This window comes from Sceloporus occidentalis, unplaced genomic scaffold (genome assembly GCF_023333645.1).
Source record: "Sceloporus occidentalis isolate IW3139 unplaced genomic scaffold, rSceOcc1.0.p SCAF_38, whole genome shotgun sequence".
NCBI classification, from domain to species: domain Eukaryota; kingdom Metazoa; phylum Chordata; class Lepidosauria; order Squamata; family Phrynosomatidae; genus Sceloporus; species Sceloporus occidentalis.
This window is the reverse complement of record NW_028317018.1, coordinates 3310091-3326346: the sequence shown is the minus strand read 5'-3', so window position 1 is coordinate 3326346 and position 16256 is coordinate 3310091. Positions and strand designations below refer to the sequence as shown.

Sequence of the window (16256 nt, the reverse complement as noted above, 5' to 3'; positions counted from 1 at the left end):
AAATAAATAAATAAATTAAAAAGATTTAAACCACCATCTCGTGTACATTTTTCCTGCCTCCACTCAGGTCCTGATCCATTGTACTAGGCAGTTACCTTGGGTAAGCCCACCGAATGATGCAAATAAGATGCTACATTATTGTTTATAATGAAATTACTGCAAATACGCTAAATTTTCAGAAACATGGTTATATTGACTTACTGTTTTTAATGCTTTGTAGACAAATCAGGACAACGTTTGAGTTCCGTAGATAATTTCTAAAGTATCTGATCTCAGAAAAAAAAAGCTATCTAGTTGGCTGATCAGATGCAACTTTTGGAAACATGTATGTCAAAACACTGGCCTTTTGATGTAAGCAAAAGGACCACATCCCACTTACCAAGGAGATCATCTGAAGCACCAGACAGCATCTGATAAAATATATGGAAATTTCTTTCTCCTCTTGGTTGCTTCACCACTCTGGACTTTTCCAATAGATCTTATGGAGGGAGAATATTTCATTTATATTCACAAGGAATGAAAACACAATTTGCAGAGATTACATAATCTTAATTGTTGGGGGGGGGTTCTGTTAATAGACCAATTTTGTTTTAGTTTATCTTAAAAAAAAAAAAAAACACAAAACATTGTATTTTTTCGGTAATTATTGAAATTCCTTGGAACACTAACTAGCAGTTATAAAAAAAATGTAAACTTTAGAATGTTGCCCATGTGTTGTCATTTAGAATAGTCTACTACCCCTGTATCTGATGGAAGGCCACAGAACAGACAATTTATTTAGATGAAAACAAAGAACAAAACATGAAGCTTTGCTCTAGTTCTCCTGTGCCTAAAGGGCATAGCCTGCGTAAAAGCAGGGTAGAAAGAGTAAACTAGCGTATTATGCCATCGTTTTCGACTCGCCTGTCTACCTATGCCAGAAAGTAGGCATAAAAATCCAAAGGGACCTGCCTCTTTCTCAAGAGACAGCCCTGGGCAATTAATAAGAACATTTGAAATACCACTCATGAGAAATATATCTATATTATGTCATTGCTGCACCAAGATCCAGGTGGCCACATGTAGCATAAAAAATCTAAATGGCTCCTAACAAAGTACATAAACTTATCCAGCTATGGTTTACATGCACAAACGAATGAAACATTAAACAAGTGAGCTCAGTTTCTTTTATTTTATGTGAGAAACCCCCTCATTAATGGCAAGTGCGTCATGCATCTCACCCCTCACCCTCTCATTTTTCAACAAGAAGTATATTGAAAAGTAAGGATTATCTTGCTGAAAAGCTTTAGGGCATGTTACAGCTCTTTTGCTTGTTCTCATCAAAACAGTCATTAACAGGTAGGTTTAAACCCAGACAGAAGCACAAACGGTTAATTAATATTTCATTACAAGCACATGTAGTTTCTTTGTGCCACTCTAGTATGGCAATTATGTTACTAAAAACGCTAATCCAAAGTGGTTTGTATCAATGGTCACGTTGCGCGAACAAAAGACCACTAAGCCCACTAAACTGAAAAACACATGTTTCACTACAAATGGATCAGGTCATGAACTATACCGCTTATTTACTGCTCACACAATCAGCAAATTAATGCATACAGAACCACAGCTGCTGCAACACTTTTGTGTGTGTTAATGTATTTTTGATCGCCACCCCCCCCCCCCCAAAAAAAAAAAGTTACTGGAGTTAATGTAGAGAACATATAATGCGTTACATGGACCAGCATATGCATACGCTTATATCCATGGTGTTCGATTAACACCCAAATTATGTAGATATCAGCTATAGAAGGCATAACAAAAAGTCCTACATAGAGGACCTCTATTACCCCTCACATTTCTTACATTGATAGGGACAAAAAATTCTACTTAGCAGGTAGACATTCAAAGAGAAGTATCCTCAGACAGGCAAAAGTTACTATACGTATTTGATTTTCTTCTTTACAAAATGAAGCAGTTTATATCCAACTTTAACAAAATAGTACCTATAATGTAACAACTAATTTTAACCTAAGAAGTAAAGCACTTAAACAATAGACAACGCAAAATAGTGTTAATTCCACACAACATTAGCAATAGATAAGATGAACAAAAAAAACCCAACTAGACCACGCATTTATTTAAAATGACACTTGGGGGTTGTCACAGACGGCCTGAGAATAAATCTAAATGGAGTTCTGTGGACTACCTGTAAAGCATATTTTAAGCAGCCCGACTATCTGAAATTCAGTCTCTTTTCAGAGCATATAATTTATTGTCTATTTCAACAAGCCCTGCAATTATAAGGACATACCTGTGTTACTAGTCTACGTTTTTAAAGATGTCTGAATAAAAACTGATAAAAAAAAGCTATATTTTCTTCTAGATCAAAGGCAGGACTTTCTGAAATGCTAATGTGGCCCTGGGATAACTACTGTTGGTGGACCCCTATATAATCCTAAAGCTACCATATTAAGGTATTGGAAAGAGTACATACCGCTGTCTACCAGCACCATAAATAGTTCATACACAATTTAATGCCAGTGTGTAAATCATACATAGCAGATGAGGGTTGGGAGCATTCAGGCCAGAGGCAAATCTAGGAAACTGGCCAAGTAAGCAGCTAAATATATAAGTGGCAGACTGCATGCTCAACATACACAATATAGCCCTATCCAACAAACATTGTATGTAGGTATGCATTAAAAAGGTATACACACAAAAAGCCATTAAAGCATATAAAAGCATTTGGTTGTACATGTTTGTCTAAAGTCCCTTCCCCCCTCCCCCCCCCCAAAGAACCTGGTGGCTACATTTGAAGTTGTAAATACAATGTCCCAAAACGTTATTTTAATACATCCAGTGTGGCAACTAATTATGCCACACTCACTCCCTGCCAGGACATACAAGCACTTGCATGGACATCCATACAGGAAAGTATGCATAGGTGCTGCTTTCAAATGTCAATTAGCTACCAAGGTAAATGTGGAGCTCCATGTTCTCTTACATGGTACAACTCCTGATAGCCTTAGGGGCTTTTCATTCCCCATGCTGGACGGATCATAAAATGTAGTCGAAAGCAACCAAAATTGCAAAAGGAAAGTTCAAAAAGACACCAAAATCATATGAAACAAATTACTTGATTTGTAAACAACAAGACTCAGAACATTAACATGACATCTAATATAGAAATGTTCCAGCTTGTGTTCATGCACAAAAAAAAAATAGGATTTGTCTTTGGAACGGAAACCAATCTATACACAGCAGAACAGCCGCTTCGACACATCGCAAATCATTCTATTGAATAAACACATTAATACATGTAAATATGACTTGATCAACATTTGGAGATTTTCAAAAACACCTAACGTTCCCATAGAAGCTTCATCCCTTACATATGGTAGTCAAGCATTCAAGGATTTTATATACTTATGTTTGTGTTTATCAACATACTGCCCCAATAAATCTCTGATGGTCAATATGGCTGCCCTAAAAATGCCACTGCTAAACCATATGGATCCATAACGCCCCATAAAATCTGCTCTCAACAACTACTAGTACTTGATGCACTTTACAACCAAAAAAAATGCTTTGCCTTATTCTTCTAAAGTTTTGTATTGTGCTTTTAAATTAAAAAAAAAAAAGTTAAAAAAAATAAAACAAAAGTGACCTTGTTCCGTCACTGAAATGTTTTCCCGATTTTGAACACAGCTATTCTGACGGGTGCCTGGATCTGGCCATGAACTTAACTGGGCCAGTCATGTGAGCGATAAACACAAAAATCCAGCTGACTAAGGACAAACAGTCACGACAGATGAAGGGAAAACTGTCTGGTTATGTTACTAGCCACTGCATAGCCTTATCAAATTCAATTTATTAGAAACAAAGCAGGGATGTGCATAGATGGAGACTGGGGGGAAAAAAAAAAAAAAAAAAGTTCTACAGACACTGGTCTACAGACATTAGTAACAAACTATAAAATGTTGACTGATAGCGTTACTGTTTTGACGGTCATAACATTCTCTGCATAGTTGGACTGCTAATTATGACAAGTATAAAAGTGAACATACTCACAATTGCTTATGACTCCACCAAGAGGATCACCCTTGAAATTAAATTCAATGTCCATATATTTACCCTGGTTAAAACAAAAAATAAAAATACAAATGAGTGCTCTACAAAATGACCATTGATTACGTAAGACATCAAATTAGACACTTGTTTAAAGGACAGCAAGATAACAGCTAACCTGAAATGGTTTTTTTTTTGTTTTTTTTTTTTACTGCTACTACTATAACAGGTTAGTTTTAAAATGCTGTTCTGCATTATATTTGAGAGCGAAGACCACTTGTAGGATAGGGAGGAGGTAGTAAAGTTCCATGTTATTATATGTTATATAGGAATATTAGGGAAAAATATTTAAGCAAATAATATTGAAGTGTATGAGATCTAGCACCAGAGAGTCAGGTCAGGTCTAGATAGTGAATACAAATGCATAAAAAAGTGATCCAAAGTTTGTCCTCAAGTGAGTGCACAAACATATTCTGCAATAACATACTCACAAATCGTGAAGAGTTATCATTCCTTGCTGTTTTTGCATTGCCAAATGCTGTTAAATAAATAAAAAGCAATTTATAGGAGTACACTGTGCATTCACCTAGCATCCTCGGAAAAATGACACCCCACTAAAGAATATTGCATTTTGAAGTATCGTATGAGAACTTTAATATGCATTTTTTACATGAAAAAAATACAAAGCAAAACACTCACCTGAGCTAGCATCTACAGCCCTGCAGCTGCCTTCCTCCTCTGTGGTCTAACATGTTGCCACTGATTGGCTGCCTAAAGCAATTTGAGTGCCGGCCACACATTGCCAAACCATTGCCCCAAGGCTCCTCAACATGTTCCACAGTGCCACCTTTGCCCCCCAAATCAGCTTGTGAGTGCCATCTTTGCCCCAAGCCTACTTGCCAGTGCCATCTTAACCCCCAAACACTCTGCGTGTGCCATCTTTGCCCCTCAAACAGCTAGTCTGTGCCATTATTGCCTTAAAAAAAGGCTTGTTTGTGTCATCACATATATACACATTCATGCTCACACAGAAACACAACACATCTATGCTCACACAGACATTCATGCTCACATACACAACCCCTCTTGCATGTTTCAATGTAAAATAGTACATGTGCAGCCAATGAAGTGCCAATCCATTGTTACACTGGACAGGACTGATGGCAAGTGAACTCCTGGTGAAGGCCGTCTCATTCATTCTGACATGGTGCAAAAAAAATGTAGGGTACAGCCTAATATTACATCCCCCCATACATATGCAAAAGTATAACCATTAAAATGTAAAGGGACCACACAGCTGTCATATGCATTAAAGGGCATATGGTGGTTGACGGGTCCCTTTAATCACCAATGAAAGGCAATTGTCAACTTTTCAAAAGGTAGCGGAAACAATGAGGAAGAACATATAAAAAAAATAAAAAACAGCAGATACAAACACTAGTTACATACCTTCAAGAACTGGATTTGACTGTAAAAGCTGTTCCTTGACTTGATTAACTTCAGCTCCCTTTCCACAGACAGCTGCTACATATGACATTACCAGCTTACTGGCCTCTGCAGGAAGTAAGAAATACAGAATGTTTCAAACCAGAAGCCCAAAGTTGTATAAGAAATACAGACCAAAGTGGGAAACTTAAGTAACCAAAGAAAATGTTAGGTAAATGGATTTCAGAATTTTCTAGTGTACCGGGTATACAATTTACTTAAATGACTTAATACAAGACATTAATACACACATTATTGTGGTTACAATACCACATTCAAATTTCAAGATAACACCTTACAGGGAATCTACTAGTAATATGTTGCATAACATTTTGTTTTGAGAATTATTCATAGCTTATTGGTTTGTTTACTATATTATTAGTTTTCCCACCAAGAATACAGCCATAACTCACGGCCTTTTAACAATTAAGCAGTCTAGGCCATTAGCATTCTAGAAAGGAGGCTCAGAGTAAGTACTGCTACACACTGTGTTCTTTGTTCATCAGAAGGTAAACTTAAACGTCATACTATTAGGTAGTAATGATATCGAATACAAGCGTATGATGGTGAGAGTTTTTTCTAATATGTTGTGAAATCAACTAAAAATGGCGGACCAGATGACATTCCAAACCCATATTTTATTTAGATATCTATAGAGCTTGAAATTAACATGAAGGAATATGAACTGGGGGTAACCCAAACAGGATACACCATCACATAAGAATGATATTCTCCCAGTTTGTTAAAACTTAACCTTTATCAAATAAGTTAAAAAGGCATTTGGCTAAAACTGTGAAAATAAGTAGGAATTAAATGTCTTTTAAAGCAATTAAAATATTAAAACCAAAGTCCTGTCATGATTTTTTAATGCAGTTAAGGGACTATACCAAAGACATATACATACATACACACATATTATATATATATTAGGGCTGAAACAACGAATCGATAAAATCAATAATCGATAACGGAAATCGTTGTCGACGATTTCCGTTATCGATTAATCGAGTGATCGATTCGTTGTTTACTTACCTCCGCGAGCGTTCCCCGCTTCTGCAGTCTCCGCCTTCTTTTAGTTACGTGACTCGTTCCGGAGGTAAGTATTCTTCATGCGGTTCGCTCTGTGCGAGTGGCTCCATTCGCACAGAGCGGTTCGCGGGGGTGGGGGTGGGGTTTCAGGGGATGCAGGGCAGGGTGTGAGTGTGGGTGCAGGGCGGGGTGTGAGTGTGGGGGCAGGGCAGGAGACTGGGTGCAGGGCAGAGTGGGGGTGCAGGGCAGAGTGGGAGACTGGGTGCAGGGCAGGGTGTGAATGTGGGTGCAGGGCAGGGTGTGAATGTGGGGGCAGGGTGTGAGTGTGGGGGCAGGGTGTGAGTGTGGGGGCAGGGCAGAATGTGGGGGCAGGGCAGGGTGCAGGGCAGAGTTGGAGACTGGGTGCAAAGTGCTGGGTGCAAAGTGCTGGGTGCAAAGTGCAAAGTGCTGGGTGCAAAGTGCAAAGTGCTGGGTGCAAAGTGCAAAGTGCTGGGTGCAAAGTGCTGGGTGCAAAGTGCTGGGTGCAAAGTGCAAAGTGCTGGGTGCAAAGTGCAAAGTGCTGGGTGCAAAGTGCAAAGTGCTGGGTGCTGGGTGCAAAGTGCCAGGGCTGGGTGCAAAGTGCCAGGGCTGGGTGCAAAGTGCTGGGCGCAAAGTGCTGGGCGCAAAGTGCTGGGCGCAAAGTGCTGGGCGCAAAGTGCTGGGCGCAAAGTGCTGGGCGCAAAGTGCTGGGCGCAAAGTGCCAGGGCTGGGCGCAAAGTGCCAGGGCTGGGCGCAAAGTGCCAGGGCTGGGCGCAAAGTGCCAGGGCTGGGCGCAAAGTGCCAGGGCTGGGCGCAAAGTTCTGGGTGCAAAGTGCCAGGGCTGGGGCAAAGTTTCTTAAACAGTAATAGTCCACCTCTTTTCAGAATGTTTGGGGTTATTTTGTTTCATAAATATTGTGTTTGGGTTCTTGTACTTTGAAAATATTGTTTTTTATTACATCATAACAAAATAAGAATGTTAATGTAAATTTTAAGTTGTTTTTTAACATCCAGTTCATTAAATTATTTTAAATAAACGAAAAATTTGCATATTGTTTTTTTTTATCCGATTAATCGAAAAAATAATCGGCCAACTAATCGATTATTAAAATAATCGTTAGTTGCAGCCCTAATATATATATATTAGGCACAGATATTCGCTCTGTGCGAATGGAGCCACTCGCACAGAGCGATTCGCACAGACATGAAGAATACTTACCTCCGGAACGCGTCACGTAACTAAAAGAAGGCGGAGACTGCAGAAGCGGGGAACGCTCGCGGAGGTAAGTAAACAACGAATCGATCACTCGATAACGGAAATCGTCGACAACGATTTCCGTTATCGATTATTATCGATTTTATCGATTTGTTGTTTCAGCCCTAATTATTTATATATATATATATATATATATATATATATATATATATATATATATATACACATACACACACACACATATATACATACATACACACATATATATATACACACACATATATATCCATCCAACTTATTAATAAATAGCATATAAACAATGAGTGGGACAGGGCTTCATGATCTGTAAGGGTCTGAATAGTAACTGGATATTTGGTATCCTTAATATTAAAGTCACTTAATTGGGTTTTAGAAAGTTACTTTGTCAAAATGTTATTACTTACAATATGTTCCAACTTAAAAATACCTTTTATATTAATGGGTTTTTTTGTGTAACAGGTAACAATATGTCTACATTGATAAAAAATTGTAACCCAATGCTGTTAACATAAGAGCTACCCCCCTTCAACTGCAAAACCAGCACACTAGTGTCATTCACGAAGACCATTTGTTTTGTAAGGACAATATCAAATCCAGTAATACAGTAGAAGGGGCTGTAAAAAAGACCCTTGAGGCCTGCTTCCCACACACACAGCCAGCTTGTCAACAAAATTATTCCCACTCAGCAGCAGGCCATGTTCTTTTACATTTAAATGTAGATACGGATTTAAATGTCCCACGATAGTGTTCCTTTCATGAAAATGTGATAACACACAAGGAAGTACTTGCTAATGCGACAAATGCAGAATAACTTGACAAGGGCTGCCAAAACAGATTATCAAAGAGCTTTGTGAATGTTATCTGTCCTTTTGCAGGGTTAGAAGAAAGCAATGAGAGCATGCATGCAGGCAAATAAATGGAACAGCGGTAGACAGGAGATGAGTCACTGAATCCACAATTACATGTACTGTTCCACTTGATGCCCATTTTCAACCATACACACACACAAAAAGACTGGGGGGGGGGCAACAAAAAAAGACAAAATTTGATAACTACATTCAGAATACCCAAAACCACATTTATCAAATATAAATACAGTTGGTATCTAGACCTGGGCAAACTAGCCACCTCACAGTGCTAGGCTTTAGTCATCAGGTAGATAGCCTAAGTAGATATGCTGCTAAATTCTTCTGAATCATTTTGCATCCAGGTAAGAGTCAGGATTAGCTAATATCAAACAGATGGCTGTCTCATGCACTTCTACTGCTTTGTAAATAAGCAATAATTTGATTCTGAAACTGTTGCAAGAACTGGTCCCTAATAACCATAGGGGGAAAGAAAAATTTTATGGTGGGCAAGCAGGTGAAGGCAATCGAATTTACATCTGTTGGAGGACAGACTCCAAACCACAACCTAGCTCAATCTTAATTTTAGTTGGAGATGGTGTATATTTATGGTGGGTTGAAATCTCAATGGATTCGATTATACGACTGCTGAATATATTCTGCTTTTATTTACACTTATAAAAAAAAATGGTATCTTATTTTTTAGCTCAAAGACCTTTGAGTTTCTTTTGCAGTCAATAATGTAGGCACATCAATCATTGGTAGTATTAGTTGCCAAAGGCACACTGCACTAAGAGGCAAATGTATTCAGTCTTGCCAGCTGTGCCTTGTGCCAGCTGCTTATTGCACAGCCATAGTATAGGCCATTGTTTTGCGACAAAAGCAAAACAAAAACAAAAAACGCAGACTAAATAAAACCTTGAACGATATTTTAATACATATTTTTCTTCTTGGTAATGATCCCATGACTGCAGAAAACAGATTTTGCTTTTCTTCTTTCTTTAAGTGGGTCTTTTAATGAGGCTACTTTGTAACAAACCAAACCAAAAAACAGGAATTTCAATGAGCTACTGCAATTAATGTTGAGTAAATATGGATAATACATGTATGCTTATAATAAAGTTCATACAAGAATAGATATCATTTGAAGGCGTTCTGAATCATTTAAGAACCATACAGAACCACATGTGGGCATGTGTATTAAGCCTAGATCCCCACTATATTTCTTTAGAAATTTCTTTTAAACACCATGGGTGGATCTGACAGACCGCAGCACCCTTCATGAGTAGGGATAAAGAGGCAAGTCTAAAGTGCTGGATTTACTTCTTTATACCGGTAAGTTCAAGAAGGCGAGGTTGACCCTGTTGGAGCGGAGCAGCAGCTTGCACTGTGTGTGCAAGCTGCATCGCTAAGAGTGGGTGCGTGTCTGGGTATGTTCGTGTGTGTGTGCATGTGTGAGTGTCTGGTTGTATCAGTGTCTGGCTAAATTAATGTGTGTGCATTTGAGTGCCCTTTCTGAGGCAAGGCTCTGGACCCAGTCGTGCTAAATGCACAAATATAATGGTTTTGTTTTTTACAGATCAAAGGCCTAGTTATAGGTCAGTCTCAAATTCGGTTTCTAACACAGGCTTCACAATTTCACCGACCACAGCTGCCTACATAGATACGCAAATAAATATGCAAATGAAGAATATAGGCTGGTCTATAATACTGCCTATACAATATGACAGCATCTTAATCTAAAGGCTTGCTTTTGTGTATGGTGTCATTTAAAATAAAGCAGACCTTGGTCCTAAAAAACATTTTGCACTCCCTCCTGTATAACGTTTAACCAACAATAATAATGACTAAGGTGGAATTGTCATACTTTTTGAGAAACACATTAACCTGCTCTCTCATATACCCACAAGCCTAACCACTAAGGTTGATAATGCAATAAAACGTAAGTAGATACGATGGCACCTCCCACTGGGGAGCCTTTGGGCACATACTTGTTATATTTCTTCCCAAGTGTCAAGTTTTCTTCCTGCTCTGTCCTTAGTGGTTAGGATTGAGGGGTTTTGGTGAACAGATTAACATAGGTGTCAAAATGTATGACTATTCCACATAGAGGTTGGCCACATTTAGAAGGCTGACATTTTTTATGGACCATGAGAGGATGTATATATTACTAGAAGATAGATTAAAAAAATTGTAATTTTAATTACTGCTGCTGATAATAATAATCAATCCAGAGCTCTAATATGGTCCGTCCAAAGGGATCTGTGTATTCCCTCAAGCAAAACAATAGGGTGTTTATCCCCAAAGATTTGCCTCTCAAATCAATTAATTTCAAGTGCCATAACTGCGGTCACAAATGCTAGGTTGGACCCCCTCGCCATGGTAGGTCTAGTGGGAGCACCATTCTGGCTCCGTTCCATGCCAGCCATCTTTATTAATATATCACTGATATATTTAGAAGATATTCCACCAGAATTAATTAGAGGAGATTCCACAAAAAAATACTGTACCGCATAAAAAGATCACCGGTTTTAAGATTATTTCATGGAAAAAGGGACATTGTATTTAGAGGTTTCTGTATCAGTGTTCTTCAGTTTATGGAAAACATATCTTATCACATTTGTTTACATTCCATACTCCATGGGGTTCTTTCCACAGCTTCCTGTGAGCTTTTTCCCAGAATATGTAGGAATTTGTATTAATATATCAGAGGCCAGAAACAGGTGTACTAGAACATATTTAAATATACAGATGTGTACACAGACATGACTATTACACATACACCCAGACACGTGTGTGTGTCCCCTGGTGCCTTTCCAGGACAGGTTGCAGAAGGATTTAGTTTAACATGAAAACTGCAAGCCCACAACCAAAAGGCATACCTGGGAGCTTCAGATACCATAGAGACTTGCACATTTTGCTGCACATAGGAGATAGGAGGGAGTGAAACTTGGCCCGGGGAGGCTAAGCTAGCCATGTCAAGTGACAGGACAACTCACAGATGAGATCACCTCCCCCATAATAGACACAAAAGGCCAACAGTAAAGGCCTGGTAGACAACAGTGTTCAGGAGAGTTCCAGGATTTACTGTATGGTTAATTCCCTTGATAATGGTGTAGAAAATGCTGAAACTGGTTGGGATTATTGGAGTGCCATGGCCATGTTTGTTTGTGGATGTTTTTCAGGAACTTTTAAATGGATACAATACATCTGTTGTATCCTTCTTGTGGATACCTGCAGCTGTATATACCTTTTTTTGAAGATTATATATTTTGGAAAGGGACTTCCAGAAACCTTCTGATACTTAGCTTATCATAGCTTCGTGCAGTAACACTTGCTTTTTTCTAAATGCCTGCTCTTGATATAGTTGATACACTGTTTCTCCTGTTTCTATTGCCAGGTCCCTAGTGGACATAATAGTTAACTACTTCCAACAGTTCACACTTGTCTTGGATAGGTGATGTTATTCCTTATACAGTTTACCGTATATGTTGGTGAAGAGTGGATTTTTAAATAGATTTTGGCAACCGGTATTTTTGTGATTGTCATCTAGGAGTATAGCACATGCTCCACAACAGATAACCTATTTTATTTTTCTTAAACTCAATCATGATTTTCAGGTAAATCAATTAGATCATTGATGTCACATTTCTAATGCTTGTAATTTTATGCAGCTCAAAAATGCCAAGCATCAAACAATAACTATGCAACTTTTTAAAAAAAATTTAGGAACACTAAGATTTGTGACGTGCACTAAATACTGTGTGTTTATAATGCATATTGAAATGAATATAAAATAACTAAAGCATTCATCAGTTAATGGCAAATATAACTGTAAAATACAACACTAGCCCACAATAACTATTAAAGAACTTTTTTTTTATAGCCACAGGAAATGACTGTCTCTTATGTAGAGCATGGCTTCAATTATTCTAATGAAGAAAAGATGTGCTGTAATATATTTAAAAAAATCTAGGATGTTTCTCCTTAGAAGGGAATAGCAGATTTCTCATTCATGGCATAACTAATCTTTTAACCCACAAAATTGCAGTTACAGAAGATATTTAATGTGTCCTGTGGTGAGTTGTGCGAGTGGCTGTGTGTTGCAAGTTTTGTTCTTTTGAGTCTCAGTTGAGTATGTCTGAATGATGAGAGCTACTGTTAGGTGCATTTATGGAAACAGAGTTGCGTGAGTGCCTAGGAGTTTTTTTGTCTTAACTTAATAGTGTCTCTGACTAAGTTGCTAATGCTGCATTTCGTTACAAGAGTTACATTCAGCAGAGTAGGTGGAACAGCACCTTTAATTTGTTTATATGGTCATCTATGGATATTTACATGTCTATGAAAATTGGATTTATCTACAAAAGCAGTTTAGGACAAAATATTCTACACCATACCTGTTTTTCCAGCTCCACTTTCACCTGTAATTAATATGCATTGATCTTTATCCTGGTCTCTCAGGGAACGATAAGCTTCATCTGCGAGGGCATAGCTGTAATATAGGTAAAAAAACAAAATGTTAGAATATTTACAATCTCATTGTACCCAACTTGGAAAAACTCCCCGAAGTAACTACTGAAGAAAAAAAAAAAATGATTCCATCAGAACAATAATGCCCTCCGGTCTCATAGTTTGCATTAAGGGTACATGTGTTTAAAGAGCCATACACGCCTAAATCTTAGTGGGCACTAACTCTGACTCCCTATTTATGCAACCTCACTTTATTTGGGATAAAGTCTCACGTGTACCCCTGAAGCTGTACTAGACAACATACAATATAAAGTCTAGATTAGCAGTTTTTCCGTTTGGTTTGTCAATCTGGTCTGGTGCTCAACAGGTTGAGTTGATAGCTCCACAGCTACTGAAGAACTGAAACTTTTTCAGAATTATCAAACCAAATAATGGCTCAACAAGTCCATTACATGTTGCAAAAGTAAAGATAAATTAACAAAATCTATGGGACCAGCAGGTCTGTCTCAATTACTCATAACATTGGTACTCACATGATTAGTTTCAGATATGAAAGGCAAGTTTACTCAAGTAGTCCTTTAATAACCTGCTCAAAACTAATAGACCAAAAATCATCAGGTTGTATTCTACTGATATTAATCATAAATATTCATATCAAATGTCTTTTTTGCCATCTAAAAAATGTGTAAATATTTGACTCTGCAGAATACAAGTCTGTAGGATCCTACTCTCTAGCAAATCAACACTTTGCTGACCATGCTACTTGTTTCTGAGGTTCTAGCCAGAACAGTATGTGCCATTTTCTTTACTTCTCATTTTTCATTTGCCCCTGAGGGAATGCTACATGGAACTCAAGTGACATCACTATATGGAATGCACAAAACCGCAGCAGACAGGCAGGCTCAGGAAGTAATCTTGGCTTTTAACCATATTACAGAACAAGATGACAAACCTTCCCCACAACATGAAATATTGATAGCAACCTTTTGCAAAATAAACCTATTCTATGAGTTTACAGAGTAGCAGAGGCACCTAATCAATGCGCGTTTTGTGATACCGGGGACTATGATTATGTAGAGCAGGTCATCCACAGTAAGAAAGAAGCAGAAGCTGGCATCGTTTAATGTAAAATGTGCTGCATCTCATCTTACAGAATCAACTATGTACTATGCGGTCCTTTTCACAGAATAAACTCAACAGACTCATTTTAGCTTGTGATTTAAAGAAAAACACCGACCCCAAGGAAGACGTGAATTTTCCTATGATAAATTCTGCTGTGATGATCTTACGTGTGAAGCTTTGTTCAACCCTAATCGGCAAGAAGGTAGATAATCAAACCTTACCTTAATCAATCTTAACTTCCTCGCAGCACTCTGCTTTTGCTATATAACATTGCAGAGTATGGAAAATGGTTGTAGTCATGTCCCAATCAGACAAGCTCTTCTCCCATAGAATTAGCCTTAGTTGTCTGGGAGAACGGAAAGGTATTTCTATTCCCTTTTCAGAAGTATGTCCTTATTTTAGGCCAGTAACAGTAGGGAAATATTTAAAGCATGCGAGTCAAATAATCATTGAATCCTGGTTGTGACCATTTAATGCACTGATATGGATGACCCCAACTCTAAAGCTGACCCAAAGATCAACCCATAGTCTTGATAACCAATTATTGCACAGGAGGTACAACTGAACTATCAACAAGGAATTAAATTGTTTACGTTACAATTTGTAATTTGTGGAAGACAAAATGGAGAATGATACAACGTTGCTTAGCAACAGCAACAAGCAGCAACAACAAAAACAGTACATTCAACACCTAAACAAAAGGAGGCGATAAAATACCACACTCCCTAAATAAAAGATGGATTTATAAGTGCTCTGTTTGCAAACAATATAAATCATCCTATCAAATATAACAGGGTTCTAAATTTCTAAGCTTGCATACTATATCTTCACAGCCATCAACACCACTGTAAGTGGAATCGCAGTCCAGCACAAAGAATAGTTGAGCACAGTCACCTATATTTTCATGTTATTCAAGCCATTTCTTTACTTTAAAGGTGAATGATGTAAAACTACAAACCAAATGATTGCATCATTTTTCATTTTAAGTGACAGAAGCTATCTTATCTACTGAACTGACATATAGAATACGTTTACATTTAGAATAAAATAGCTACTTTCACATCTAACAGAAATGTTATACTATAAAAAACATTTTATCCTAAAAAAAAAAAAAATCAGCGCTGTCATTTTACAGAAATATTTAACAAAAACACACAGTTGGCTATGTATCGAGGGCAATTACAGTGCAATGTTATACATGTGATACAATACTCGAGGATGGCTCTTCATTTTACCCATTACTCCGAACACCTTTTACCTTTAGGATGTATAGCCCCACTAAAAATTTTATTTTTGATACACTTAAATTCTTGAACCATTTCTCATTCTTTAAAGACAGTGCTACTGTATTGTATGTGGGAGCAGATATATAGGGGTTACAGAGTTTAGGGCTCTGTAGGTCAGGGTCAAGAGCCCAAATTTAGTTATTGAACGTATAGGGGGCCAGTGGACATAGAAGAATTAGTTCCCTAAAATATTTTGATTAGCGACTCCGGGTGGCATCTAGGGAACTTTTCAGGGAGGGTGTAGCTTGAAAAAGCACTGTGATTTTTAAGCTGTATTTTGTGAGCAGCATTAACCAATATGTAACTCGGGCTATAAAAAGAAACCCAAAGTTAAATAAAATTAAAACTTGAAGAAAAAGAAATAAAAAGTTACCACTACCACAAATACTACATTTTCATCTGCTGTCCTTTGATTTTACATAAATTATCTATAATAATAACCATAATTAAAGGACAAACAGGGCTACGAGACTTTATAAAGGTCACACTGCCATCATTAGCTGATGGGAAACAAATGTATCTTAAGGGGACACTCCAACCATTATATGCAATTAACAGCAGAGATGTCCTTTTACATTTACATGCTGTTCCTCTTCCAAGTGGAGGTTTCAAGGAGTCAATAGGTGGCAAAAACTGGACCACATGAGGAGGGGGGTTGAGCGCCAAAAACGCACACATGGGATGAACAGGGTGCCA

The 16256-nt window shown here is 37.9% G+C and overlaps 1 protein-coding gene across 4 annotated transcripts in view; it reads right to left on the bottom strand.

Annotated features, from left to right (window-relative positions):
• LOC149290639 (unconventional myosin-Ib-like) overlaps positions 1-16256 on the bottom strand; it is a 78753-nt gene that overhangs the window by 35764 nt on the left and 26733 nt on the right. For all 4 annotated transcript variants that reach the window (XM_089488364.1, XM_089488366.1, XM_089488365.1 and 1 more), the window contains exons 3-7: positions 13080-13174; positions 5500-5604; positions 4542-4588; positions 4054-4117; positions 380-478 (exon numbers count right to left, since the gene is read on the bottom strand). In XM_089488364.1, the coding sequence (XP_089344490.1) occupies positions 380-478; positions 4054-4117; positions 4542-4588; positions 5500-5604; positions 13080-13174 (410 nt within the window). The remainder of the gene's footprint in view (positions 1-379; positions 479-4053; positions 4118-4541; positions 4589-5499; positions 5605-13079; positions 13175-16256) is intronic.